Consider the following 14,954-nt stretch of genomic DNA (forward strand, 5'->3'; position numbering starts at 1 on the left):
TAACAATTCATATGTCAGTGGTATATGCAAGCATATTATCAATATATGGGACAGTTTGTGATTTAAGAATAAAACATACTCCTTATTACCAGCATTTACCTGTGAGAGACTTCATGTGTTCTCAGTGTTCAGGATTATTGTCTCCTCCATTCTATCATTGATGTATTTTTTTCTATATGAAAACAATCTTCCCCAAATCTTACTACTGGTGTACAAATGTTATGCATTTAAGAAGCTAAAAGCTTTAGTACATCCACAAAATTCTAATCCTGTGAAGACTTTATAACAATAGAGACTGAACTTTAGAGATTAAATAAATTCACATACTCACACTGGACTTATGATTCAAAAAACTGTTTTATCTGACTCGATATTTTCAGTTACACTGTTTTCATATAGTCTGTTATCCATCTTTGGTTTGTATTTAACTTATTTCTTAGAGTTTTGTAGCTGCCTTACTGGCTCTTCTATATGATAATCTGCAATTATAGGTAATTAAACTTTATTTTAGCTATATTATCTGAATAGTCTCAGATTCTTTGGTATATTAGTAATTTACTCAATTCTTTGTGACTCAGCATCATGAACTAGAACAGATTTTTATTCTGACAGTAATTCTTCAGGAAATTAAAAAAAATATTGATAAGATGAATACATACATGCTGTTTTATGGATTGGCATATTCAAATTAAAATGTATACTCACAAATGATTTCATAAAATTAACACATTAAGTTCTTGTTCTTCAAATATCCAGAAATTGATGAGTGGAAAACCATGTGAAATCTTGAATTTTAAATGTACTTATGAAAGTGATTTAGAACATGTTTTCCAAACCTGGCTGCAGATCCCAATTTTCTTGAGGGGATGATTTCGAAACTACAAAGTGCAAAATTTTACATATACATAATAAATAAACTCTGACATAGAGCTTATGAATCTGTTTTTAAAAAATACCTCTTATATAATTCTGATTCAGAACCAACTTTTGAAACCATAATTTAGAACAACAATTTTCAGAGGTAAAGTAAATTTTAATACTGCCTTTTCTATAATCCATAGGAGCAATATCCCTTTGGAAGAATCATATTCTAAGCAATCCTGGGATTTAAGACTTGGTGAGGTAAAGTGCATTGTTACATTATTTTTCTAATTAAGTCAGTTTGTGTTCTATCATATTTTACCATTATGGGTTACTTTGACTTAAGGTTAGCTTTTATTCATAAATTTTTTTTAGCTATATTCTTTTTCTTATTTTTTTATATTGGAAAATTATAGCTTGAATCTAGAAATAAAAACACCTTTTCAGAAACTGTAACATTCATTTGACACAAACCGATCTAGATACATTTTAAATACAGATAAAATATATTCCAAGATAAGAACTCATTAGACTTCACTGTGCTCTCAGTGAACATAGTTATATATTTAAGAATATTGAAACATGTATAAGCCTTGGTTATATAATGTTACAATCCCTGTTATGGTTTGGATATGAGGTGTCCCGCAAAAGCTTGTGTGAGACAATGCAAGAAGGTTTCATGGAGAAATGATTGGATTATGAGAGCCTTAACCCATTTAGTGAATTAATTCCCTATTGGGGAAACTGCATGGTAACTGAAGGTACTTAGGATGTGGCTGGAGGAGATAGGCATCAGAGGTGTGACTTTGGGGTATATATTTTGTATCTGGAAATGGAGTATCACTATCTACTTCTGGATCATGTGAGCCACTCCCTCTGCTGTACTCTTCCACCATGATGTTCTGCCCCACCTCCAGTCCCAAGGAATGGAGCCAACTGTTCATGAACTGAGATTTCTGAAACCATAAGCCCCCAAATAAACTTTTCCTACCCCACAATTGGTCTCATTCAGTATTAGTCCATAGCTGTGAAAAGAAAGCTGACTAAAACAGTCCCTCTTCATAATAAGTTTAGAGAGATTAAATAAATTGTTCAGTCACACACTTGATTGAGGATTCAAACTACTGTCTTATCTGACTTGATATTCTCAACTATATTGTTTTCTCTTTTTTCTGCAATAAATATGTATTGAGTATTATGAATTCATTATTAGACATTGACTGTCTCCTGTACACTGGGAAACAAAGGTCAAAAACAGTCTTTCTTTTAACAAAGATTACATTGTTAGGTACTAAAATGCAAGGGACAGAGATGGAAGGACATGGAACCTGTCTTTCAGAAGTTTTTGTCTAGTAGAGAGAGACAGAAAATATAATGCATTTAGACAAACTATTCTAATTGTAGTTTGTACAAAAGGCAGTGGAAGTCTATTGAAGGACACTACTAAGTTTCATGGGTAGTCAGGAGGAAGATGTGATAGAGAAGAAAACTTCTGAGAAAACTCAGTAAATTTGCTGAATGGAGGAAATGTCTGGGAAGAAGGAGCAACATAAATAGGACCAAAGATGTGAGAGAGTGTATCTTGTTCAAGAAGCTTCAAGTACCTATCTCATTCTAGTTACTGTTATTGCTACTATTTATAAATTATGAGGGGTATGGCATGAGAGAATTCTAGATAATTTAAAAGAGCAGGTCATAAATGATCTGTTTGATATTTAATAGTTTAATTTCCTGTATGAAGTAATGAGAATGTTGTCATTTATATAAATCATATATATAACCTAATACAATACTATGTATAACAATATATATACAATATAGCAATATATATGTGTGTGTGTGTGTGTGTGTGTGTGTGTGTGTGTAGTATTAAAACAGGAAAGCATAAATGCAACAAGAAGCCAATTTAGAAAATAATAGAAGTTAGAATTTCTGATCATATCAACCATGAAATTCTGCTGGGCAAGCATTGTGAACACTTGCTATCTTTGGAGAATAGGGCAAGTTCCTTGAATAACTAAGTTTCTTCTCAGTTGAAAAGATCTTCTTTGTTATCCTTTGTGAACATATTTGAAGTGGATAATGGAGTGCATGCAGCCTTAGAGTCTGCATAGCTTTACCAGTTGATCAAGTTTCCTACTATAATATCACCACTCCTTTTTCCAGTTCTTGGTGCAAGTTTGGGGCTTGAATGTTTCAATAATTGAACAGAAAAGATGAAATAGTGATAAAGTTAGGAAAGTGTGTTTTACATATTTCTTTTCTTTTTTTATTTAGCTTTTAATTTTTTACAGACTGCATTTTGATTCATTATATAAAATGGGGTACATCATTGTGTTTCACATATTTATTCAGGGATTCAAACTTGTAGATACCTGTCTTTAATTGGTGTTTTCCATGTTTGTAGTACATGTTGGTATCAGACAGCAGAAGCAAGAAGGAAGTAGAGGATTGGTAGATTTTTATGGGCCTGGATTAGCAATAGTGTATATTACTTCTGCCACTGACCAGAAATTAAGCCACAAGTCCAAACCAACTTCAGGGGAGGCTAGGATATGTGGTCCAGCTGTACGTCCAAGAGGAAAGGGAATCAGGTTTGGTGAATAGGCAATTTCTCCTTTTTTTCTCCCCTGTCTATCTGTAACTCTATATCCCACCAAAAAAGAATATATAGAAATTTTTTTCTTTTCTTTCTTTTTTTTTTTTTTTTTTTTTTTTGGTGGTGCTGAGGATTCAAACCCAGGGCCTTGTGCTTATGAGGCAAGCATTCTACCAACTGAGCTATATCCCCAGCCTGAAATTTTTTTCTTTAACAAATTTTTTTTCTGTGGTATATTTGCAAACATAATTAATGTAGTAAGCCATAAAGAAAATCTAAAAAATTCAGCAAAGCAGAGAATTATAACTGCATCCTGCAATCAAAATTTAATAAAATTTGAAATCAACCCCCCAAAAGTTGTTTATCCTCCTTTTAACATTTTGAAAAGGAAGAGACACTTTTGGATTTTTAAAAAAAATAAGAATAAAGGCTATGTAAGCATGATATGTCCAAATATATTCTACTGCCCTTTATAACTAAAAAGAACAAATTAAAAAATCTGAATAAGAAGAAAGGAAATGAAAACAAACTACAGATTACACAGAAAGCAAAGAAAACCAAAACCAGTGTTATGTTCTGCAGGAAATTCATACCTGTAAGAGTTTTTGTTGTTGTTGTTTATTATTTTAGTAAATGACTGATAACCCAATTTTAAAAATCAGAAGGAGAATAATAGAACAAATCCCCAGAATACCTTGATGTCATATTTGATGTCATATCTTTTTTCAACTGAATTTACTGTGATCACTTGAAGGTTTTCCTTTTTGTCTGTAATTTATTTCTTGACAAGTGTATATTTTGTTGCTTGCTGCTTCTAAACCAATTTAAATTTCATTTTATTCACCATAGGTTGAGAGAGAGAGAGAGAGAGAGAGAGAGAGAGAGAGTGTGTGTGTGTGTGTGTGTGAGAGAGAGAGAGAGAGTGTGTGTGTGTGTGTGTGAGAGAGAGACGGCGGGGGGAGAGGGAGAGAGAGAGATTATCTTTGTTGAATTAAAGTACTGTAAAGGGAAGGTACTATAAAACATTTCAGTGGTATTGATTGGGTAGATATAAGTGGATACTATCACACATACTTGGAAATTGTTAAAATTTTGGTTTTTTCCTAGATTCTGATGGAAGAAGGAAGAACATGTTCTTTAAAAAGAAGGCCAACACCTTCTAAGAAAATCTGTCAGTATGACTGCATAAGTGAATTTTATTCTTTTTAAAATCAACAACTAGAAATCAGTTAAATTTTTTAAAAATTTAGAATTTTACCAGCAAATAAGTATTTTATAGGTATCAGAACATACTAGTAATGCAATTGACTCTTTACAAATTCTTATAAAAAACATGATGAATATAAATAATGTATACAGTTTAACAAACAGTAAAATAAATATACTCAACTATGTACCTTAAGAAATAATATATAAATACTGTACTTTTGAAAATATTTTCAATTGCATTTCCTATCCTGCCCCCTAGAGGTAACTGTTTCCCTGAATTTGTTTCTTATTATCACACAGACTTTTCTTTTGCTTTGATTTTAAACTTTCTACATATTGAAAAACTTCTGTATATATTCCTGCAACTTTCTTTTTTAACCTAGTATTATATTTTCAGGTACATTTGCTTTTACATTTTATTATTATTATTTATTGCATTCTGTTGTGTGAATGTGCCACAATTTATTTATGCATCTTCTGGCAAGAGATATTTAGATAGTTTTGAATATTTTGCTTTTTGCTCTTTTGACCATGCTTGACATTTCTTCTGGTACACATGTATATAAAATTACTCTAGGGTGTATTACTAGGAGTAGAATTGCCAGTTTAATGCAAAATTATTTTCCAAAGTGATTGTGCTTATTTTACCTGCAATTAGAAAGGGGTAAGAACCTTAGTCACATATTTTAATCAACACTATGTCAGTCTTTTGTCATTGTTGGTAATTTGATATCTTGTTATATTATAATGTATTTCCTTGATTACTTATTAGGTTAATTGGTTATCTGTGTTTCATTTGTGAAATGCTTTTTGTATATTTAGCCCTTCTTTTAAGAAGTTTGGTTTTCCTTATGGGATATATCTTTTATGTATCTTTATTTCTCTGTGTCTCTTATAAATCTCTTTTGAATCTTGGATACTAATTATTTATAGGCTTGTATGTAACAGATACTTCACAGTTGAGTATTCTTTTCATTCTTTATTGACGTGGCAGATAAAAGTTTCATATTTTCCTGACACTTTGTAGGTATTCTGTGCTAGAATGGTTGTTCAGGTTATCTAGTCTGCTAGGGTACTTAGAAACTTCTATGGAATTTTTTCTTTTAATTCTTAAAATGTGTAAAGCATTAGTCTGACTTTTAGTCCCATCCTCTCTGCCTTGCTTCCTTCAATTAATGGGTATTTTTTGTCGTTTTATGGTTTATCCTTACAATCTGTGGGGTTCCTCTGCCCCGAATAAAGCCTAAAACATAAAAAGCATGCATACACACAAAACTCAGTTCTCTTCCTTTCTTGCTCTGAATGTAATGCATGCTATTATATGAATGAATTAAGTGACTCCTATAGATTGTCCCATGTTAGCACTAGATATTTTTCATCCTTTATGACTATTTAGTCATTCATTTAGTACATTTACTGCAGTTGATTTAATTAGTGCCCTATTGATGAACATTTGGGTGATTACTTACAAATGTTGTAAACAACTTGATGCATAAATTTATTTGTGGAGGTGTATTTTGGTGATAATTTCTAGAGGTGGGATTCCTCAGTCAAAACCAGATTCCCTGTTATTTGATATCCATTGCTAAATTTCCACTTTTTAGATGTTACCAAATTCGTTACTTGCAGCATTTAACCATTACACCAGCAAGTGCATGTTATTCCACAGCCTTATCAACAGAGATTGTTTTCAAATTTAGGATTTTTTTTTGTTATTTTGAGTTATTTTGAGATGGATAGATAGGTTTTAGTTTGCACTTCTTTTCTGTTTGTGAAGCTGAACATCTTTTAAATATGTTCAATGGTTGTTTCATTTTTTTTGTGTGTGTGAATTTGGCATTCATGTCTTTTGACCAGTTGGGTTTTTGGTCTTTTTTCTTGATACTTAAGAACTTCCTCTTTATATATTAAAGAGATTTACATTTTGTGATATAAATAATAAATGTTTTCTTCTAGTTTAGTATATTAACTTTTGGTGTATTTTGTTCTTACTTACATTGTCTCTTGCTTTGTTTAACAATATTTTACTATTTCTGGATTACATTAGAAGTTCTCCACACTCCCAGGTTATAAATGAATTCACCATATTTTCTTATAGCTGTAGGATGGTTTTATATTTTTACATTTTTATCTGTTATTGGAGATTATCCTGATTTAAAGTATGAGACATATATCAATCAAAGTTTTAAAAAAATTTTTCCCTAGGTATTTATGATATTGCCTTTTTAATATGCTAACTTTCTATATTATCTGATCTATTTGGGGGTTTTCTTAAATGTTCCATTGGTCTTTCCTAATTTTCGTGTGCCAATGCCATTCTCTTATGATTTTTTTATAGTATGTTTAATTTCTATAAGTGTTACATCTCTCTGCACTTTTCAAAAAGCCTTTCTTGGCCAGTCTAAATTATTTTTTTCACATAAGCTTTAAAAATAGTCTAAATTAATCTAGCTCCAAAACAGATATTTTAATTTTTATTAAGAAACTGCTAAGTATGATCTTAACTTAGTATGAATTGTTATTGTAATGATGTTGAGTACCCTAAGAATAAGGGTGTCTTTCCATTGATTCAGTCTAAATTTATAGTTGTAGTTACCTAAAATATCTTTAAGCACTTTCTTAAAAGTTTCTCAAGTAGATTCTGCATGTTTCTTATTACACTTATACATAGGTACTTTTTACGTTTTTGTTGCTACTTTAGTATAAATATACTTACTACATTTCTACACTAAGATTCTGGGTCATGGGCTTGTGTGCATTTGCATTGATTATTTTATAAAGAATTTCTTGGTGAGATGATTTTGAGAAATTAGTAGTTTGGGTAAGAGTGAGTCTTAGCTTCTGTGAGAATGATTATTAATTTTTCTTCTTAGAGTTTAAAAAAAAAATATTGTGGCCCAAACCACGTAATGTGAAATTAGTGCTTTATCATCAACCATATGCCTCTGTATCTAACCAACAACTGCCTAACTCCCACTTCCCCTGGCCCCTAGCAACCACCCTTTTATTTTACATTTTCATCAATTTCACTACTTTACATATTCAAACAAGTGGAATCTTGCAGTATTTATCTTTTTGTGACTGACTTGTTTCATTTGACGTAATGACCTTAAGGTTCATCCATATTGTAACATATACTAACAAGATTAACCTTCTTTCTAATGCTGCATGAAATTCTAATCGTATGTATATACCACTTTTGTTTGGTCCATTCATCCATTGATGATGTTGCTTCCAGCCTTTGGCTATGTGATTAATGTTGCAGTGAACTTGAGAGTTCAAATCTCTCTTTTAGATCCTATTTTCATTTCTTTTGGCCATGTACCTATAAGTAGGATTACTAGATCATGTGGTAATTCTATTTTTAATTTTTTGAGGCATCTCTATGCTATTTTCCATGGTACCTGCCCCATTTTACTTTCCTACCAACAGTGCAAGAGAGTTCTAGTTTTTCTACCTCCTCATCCATACTTACTCTATTTTTTTTTTTTTTTTTTTTTTATGATTGTGGTCTTCCTAATATGTGTGAGATGTCATCCAGTTGTGATATAGATCTTTTACAAAGGTGAATCTTACTACTGCATTTTTCAATTTGGACCATGTTTGCCTTCTTAAAATAAATCCTACCACATTATGGTGTGTTATGATACTGTTTATTTTTAGAAACTTTTTAATTTAATATTTTATTTGCTATTAGATTTTTGTATCAATATTCATAAATGAGATTTTCTGTAAAGAGTGTGTGTGTGTGTGTGTGTGTGTGTGTGTGTGGTCTTTGTCAGATTTTATTGAGATAGTACAGATTCAGAAACAATTTAAAAGTTACATACTTGCCAAAATTGAGGCTAACTGAAAACTTTCTTGATATTTGATTCTCTTGCCCCTTCTCCATCCCAATTTTATTGCTTTATTACAGATTCTCATTTCTTCATACCTAGATCATGCAGTTAATCTCTTAAATGACCTACTTTGATCAGTCTCCCCACTCCAGTAATCCATCCTTAGCTAGATGACTTAGTGGATGACCTAAAATGCAACTTCCTTTGACTTTCCCTTGCATATTCTTTTCCCTTTATCCCTTGTCCGTTCTTTTTATTTTGTCTGTTCGGAAATTATTTATTCATCATTCAAAACCTCCACTCTCATGTTTTCATTGTAAATCTTTAAATATTTCTTTACCTGGAGCTCAACATACTTAGCTCTTGATTAATTTTGTACCTTTTCTGGCTTCTTTTGTCAAGTCTTTGTTTCATGACTTTTTAAAAATGTACATCGTCTATTACAAAAGTGTGGAAACTTAGAGGCTCATGGCTACATATTGCTAATAACTATCACAGTGCCTTACATAAAGTAGTCACCTGTAAATTTTGAGTTGAATTTACACTTCCACCAGCATTTCCTTTCCTGTATTGTAAGATGTTTTACATTAATTCTTCATTGCTGATGACTGTGAGTTTATGGTACCTGTGGAATCAATGAACCCAATTAGATTATGTTGTTATTAATACCTTACCCACAACTTTCCTGTGCTTTCTTTTCTCCTGTTAGAAAGAACCTGCTCTTTGGGGGTATAAATTTCTTTCTGAAATGATAAAATAAGAGGAGTTCGATTAAGTCTCCTTCTTTTCTCAGTTGACTGAGGTTAGATTCTATGTCAGAAAGCATCAGTCCTGACCTGGGGCATGAATAGATAGTACTTATGGCTTATTGTGTATAGAAGAGCATTTGATTTGGTATGTTTTGTTACTCTCCCTTTCATTGCCTCTTGCTTTTCTTAATAGAAATCCATTTTCATAAATGAGGGCACAGAAATAGTTGAAGCTACTATTAATGATGTTTGGTTTGGTAGGCAGGAAGTCACGTCCTACTTCCTAGGCCCAGTTTTAAACTTTGTTTGCAATCATAAGATAACATATTAAGCAATGATGAAAAAATATAGTATTTGATTTTTTTGAATAGATTTTTATAGTTTTTTTTCAATTTTTTTAAAATTGTTGATAGATCTTTATTTTATTCATTTATTTATATGTGGTGCTGAGAATTGAACCCAGTACCTCACACATGCTAGGCAAGTGCTCTACCAGTGAGTCACAACTGCAGCCCTTTCATGCAGTTCTGATTACACAGGGAAGTTTCATTGATTAGATTAGCAAATGTCTGATGTCTTGGGATATAATAAACTCAGTTTATTCCTTCTTCCTACAATTGATACTTTAAATTATTTGTTTGATTATTTGTTTGTAAAAAATGGCTCATATATTGGAAATTTCTCATTTCTGCTTTTCTCTCTTATGTACACTTATTACCTGTAGATACCAGTCTTTTAAGAGTAAAATAAACCCATAAATCCTGTTAGAAATGCGAGGTGCCAAGTATCCAAAACTTTAATTTTGGCATATTTTAAAATGATATTTGTTATGTTAGCTAATCTTACAAGGAGATATCTCCTGCCTTTGAATATTTTATAGAGCATTAGTGAATGCCATTCTTCATGAATTAAACTTTTATTTTCAGATCTTGATTCTTCACAAAGTAGTCAATCTACCAGTTACTCTCCAAGGCCAACGGATAGTTGTTTCAGTTCTAGTTCAGAGGTGGTAAGTTATACTTTTTTACTTTTAAATATATGTTATATTAATTTAGAACTATTTTTTATCAGTTTACTTTTACATTATGAAAAACAGTTGAACCAATACATAATAGAAATTAAAAGTAATATAAATAAGAATGTAAATAGTAAACAATTTAAGAAATATTCTAAAAGGCGAAAACATAAAAAAATGAACATAAAAATGTAAAATAAAATAAATAAGCAAATGTAAACAGTTGGGTATGGTAGCTTAGGTCTATAATTTCAACAACTTGGCAGACTGAGGCAGGAGGATCATAAGTTCAAGGCCAGCCTTAGCAACTTAGTGAGGCCCTAAGTAACTTGGAAAGATCTTGTCTCAATAAAAAAATAAAAAAAGATCTGGAGATGTAGATCAGTGAAGTGCCCCTGGGTTCAATCCCCAGTACCAAATAAAAAACGGTAAAAGAAAAAAAATTTACATAAAACTATATTGTTTATAAAATTGTCTTAATAAGATGTATCTTTGCGTATCATACACACACACACACACACACACACACACACAATATGTTATATATGAAAATGTATGTAGGGCTGGGGTTGTGGCTAAGAGGCAGGGCACTCGCCTAGGACACCTGAGGCCCTGGGTTCAATCCTTAGAACCACGTAAAAATAAAATAAAGGTATTGTGTCCACCTACAACTTATATATATATGCACACATATATATACACACTATATATAAAGAATTTAAAAATGTATGTAGTTATGTATATGTAAAATAGATACATAATATTTTATTTCTTTTAACACGTTTAAAAAGAGAATTCACAATAATTTGAAGCATAAAACATCCAAGCATACCTTCAAAAAGTAAAGGTCTCAAGGCTTACATAAGAAGAAATTGGACAATGGTGTCAAAGACTAAAATGTGAATAATTTGAAAGACAGTTTTGAGTGGGAATCTGCACTACTGATAAATCATATGTTTATGAAGGAATTCTACCTTCACTCTTCAAATCTTCATTCCTGATGCCTTTGGTATCTAAATTGCCGTTTTGCTAAGGATACCAGTGACTTTTGTGTTGTCAGATTCACTGGATGCTTTTCAATCTTTATCTTATGAGAACTCCAGATATTGATAGAAATTATTCAATTTCTTTGAAATAGGTTTTGGTTTTTTTGCTTTTATGTTAACCCATTATCTTGATTTCCTTGATAGCTGTATTGGTGCTGCTTCATGCCTTTGCTCACTTCTTTTTTTCCCTATATTAGTGTTGTAATGTTTAGGGTTTCATACAGGACCCTCTTCTGTTAACCTATACTCTAAACCTTTAATGATTTTATACATTCTAATGACTTTTATACTATCTGGGTGATGTTAGTTCCCAGCTTTATGCCTTTAGCCCTAGTTCTTTTTTAGATGTTCAATTTTCCACTGGACATATCTTGTATATTGCACAAAAATCTTTTTCATACCTCAAACTGAATACCTTCTGGTTTTCTCCCCAAATCAGTTTTTTAAATATATATCTCATATCAGTAGTTATCTTTCCTATCTGCCCAAGGGTTCATATCAAAAACCTAGTACAGTAGTTAACATTGTCATTTCTTTCTCTTTCTCAAATTTACCTCCCTCAATCACCTTCATTTCATTACTTTCTCCAATCAGTTCTACCTCCAAAATAAATTGTGCATTTATCTACTCTCAGCTCTTTGCACCAGGACCCCTTTCTAAGTTACCATCATCTTGTTCTTAAATTATTCTGGTTGTTACTTTCACTCTTTTCTCAATATCTTCTCTTTTTTTTAGTTTTATCATAATAAAAAATAAGTTGTCCAGATGAAGTGGCACAAACCTGTAATCCCAGTGGCTCAGGAGACTGAGGCAAGAGGATTGCAAGTGCAAAGCCAACCTCAACAACTTAGCAAGGCCCTAAGGAATTTAATGAAAAAAAAAAAAATGCCTCAGTGGTTAAGTACCCCTGGGTTCAATCCCTGGTACCAAGTAAATAAATAAATAAAATAAGTTTTATCATGTTATTCCCATGTGTAACTATTCAATGGATTCCTATAGAATCTGAACTCTTACAGTGGCTACTAGCTCCTGGCCACCATTTCTGGTTTCTTCTAGTATTCTTCCTTTCTTCTTTTCCACATGTACTTGCCCTTCATCTTCCTTAGTTTGTCATTCTCTTTCCTGCTTCAGGGCAGGAATTTCTTTTTCCTGAGTCTTATTCCTTGTCATCCTTTAGGTCTCAGGTTAAATGTGTCACTTATTCAAAAAGTCCTTCCCTGGCTCACCAGTACGGCTTCTCCCTTAGTGATGCTGGAAATGCCTCATACTGGTTCTTTGTAATGCTGTTCTCAGTTTGTAGTTATGTGTTCATATGTATGATTATTTGACTAATTCATTTCTACTCATTAAGTGTATTCCAAGAGAACAGCAACTATTTTGTTTCACTCACATTTCAGATGCCTTTTAGTAAATGAATATTTATTTCTTGACTAAATAAATGCATTGAGGCTTCTTTTTCCAATTTGTGCTCAGTTTTAATGTTCTGTCTTGGGTTCAGTTAGGTTTTTGATTATTATATTTGCTGATTTTTTTTTTTAGCTTGAAATCAATACTTTTAATTTTTTTTATTTCTACAGACTGCATTTTGATTCATTGTACACAAAAGTGGCACATCTTTTCGTTTCTATGGTTGTGCACGATGTAGATTCATACCATTTATGTAATCATACATGTAATATGTTTCAATATAAGATGTTCATAAAAAGAATGTTTTTTTCCTTAAATAAATTTTCATAAAGTTAAAAAATTCAAGCTTAGCAAATTTAAATCTAGGCCTATTAAAAGCTATTATAGTTTGTCTTTTTAGATAAAAGTTTATATATTTATTATTATTAAACTCTTCTTAATTTTCTGTTAACTGATACTCATATTATCTTCTTAAGATATGTCTTTCATGGGATGGACCCATAAAATGTACATAATGGGTATGTTTTACTTAGTGAATCAGTGAATAAATAATAAAACAGGTTTCAGCTGATTCCTTCAAAAGTATTACTTCTGCAATCTTTCGAAGTTATTAAATAGTATATAATGCCCATCATTTCTTTAGTATAAGAGATTGATGGAATGATGCATTCAGTGATTATTGGTATGGATAAGACACAAGATTCCTCTTTGTTTTTTAAATATCTTTTGCATTTTTATTATTTCAAAATTCATAACCTGCTGGAATGTGTGGTACATTGAAGACTCTTTGATAATATAGCTGCTTTGATTTGTAACCTGCCAAAGTCTCTCCTGTATTTAGAAATTTTCTTTAATGTGAATTTTAAGAATGTTGACTTGGAGATGACTGAGCGATTTTACTAATTTAAGTATTATTTACAGCAAAATTATTTAACTTCTTTTAGCCATCAGAAGATGAAGATCAAATATTGCAGCAAATTGAAGACTCAAATAAGATATGCATCAAAACTACAGAAACAATCAATAATTTTCCTCTAGAAAGGATGTCAAAACTTTCAGGTGATAGGAGTGGTAAAGATAATACCAAAATTCACAAACAAACTGAGAATGTCCACCAGTTGTCAATGAAAAATAATACAGATCAATCCTCACAGCCCCAGTGCAATTCAGAACATGTATTGCAAAGCAGAATAAATAATAACTGCATTCTGCAGGTTGCAAGATGTGATGCAGGGATACAAACAGAGAGAGAGCTTATAATGGAAGAAAAATTTGATGCTGCCATACAGTGTAATATAATTTCACTATGTACATGTAGAAGTGATGCATCTTCTCTTTGCAGTATAGAAAGATATGATGAAAATATTAAGGCAGATACCACTGGAGGGCAGGACATCCTTAAGAAAAACTAATATTCTAAAATCTCAGTCTAGGATGTAACATTTCATTTGACCTTGGAAGGCAATAGTAAATGTTCAGAATTTAATTAACACAATAAGGAATGAGAAAATATAATAGCATTAGGTGAAAGTATTCAGAGGGTGTATTTATTATTCTAAGACACTCATATTTTATGCATTAATTTTTTATATAGGCATTTCTTTGATTGCTGTAGTGTATCTTCTGGTTTTTAGAAAATAGTTTTATAAATTATCATTTTCATGTTTATTATATATTACATTATAATGGTATGCTGTTATATATGGATTAAAGATATGCTTACCTTTCTTCCTTGTAGTATTTTCTTTAAAATTTGGTGCAGTTCTATCTTACAGGAAAAATGTTTTCTTCCAAGACTTTAGGCAGAAAATAATACCTAATGTATTCTATGTCTTCGTTATAAGAATTTTGTTAACTACTTCTCTTTAATGTTATACTCCACTTAAAATTTTAGATTTTTATTTTTAACTCTGTGTGTGTGTGTGTTTGTGTGTCTGTGTCTGTGTGTCTGTGTGTCTGTGTGTCTGTGTCTCTGCTGGGGAGCAAATTCAGGTCCTCACAAATACTTGGCAAGTGCTATGCCACCAATACCCACCAATCTGTTGATTAATTTTTAGACAAAATATATCTTCTATTTTGTTTGGATCACATGTTTTTGTTAGTGCTTGTTTTAATTCAGAGGAAGATGTTTTCCTCCTTAAGGGTAAAAAATATTTTAATACTTTTATAGAAAAAGTTTTGAAGTTGGGAAAATGATTTATGTTTCTATTTTAATGTTGCTAAGTTTCT

General features: G+C 31.5%; 1 protein-coding gene across 2 annotated transcripts in view; it reads left to right on the forward strand.

The window, feature by feature from the left end:
* Positions 1–14,453, forward strand: part of REDIC1 (regulator of DNA class I crossover intermediates 1) — a 72,695-nt gene extending 58,242 nt beyond the window's left edge. For both annotated transcript variants that reach the window (XM_079139371.1, XM_079139370.1), the window contains exons 10-13: positions 1,062–1,122; positions 4,568–4,631; positions 10,184–10,266; positions 13,670–14,453. In XM_079139371.1, coding sequence (XP_078995497.1) covers positions 1,062–1,122; positions 4,568–4,631; positions 10,184–10,266; positions 13,670–14,137 — 676 coding nt within the window. In that variant the 3' untranslated portion in view covers positions 14,138–14,453. The remainder of the gene's footprint in view (positions 1–1,061; positions 1,123–4,567; positions 4,632–10,183; positions 10,267–13,669) is intronic.
* Positions 14,454–14,954: the final 501 nt, after the last annotated feature.

Source organism: Sciurus vulgaris (assembly GCF_902686455.1).
Source record: "Sciurus vulgaris genome assembly, chromosome: 5".
Lineage (NCBI taxonomy): Eukaryota > Metazoa > Chordata > Mammalia > Rodentia > Sciuridae > Sciurus > Sciurus vulgaris.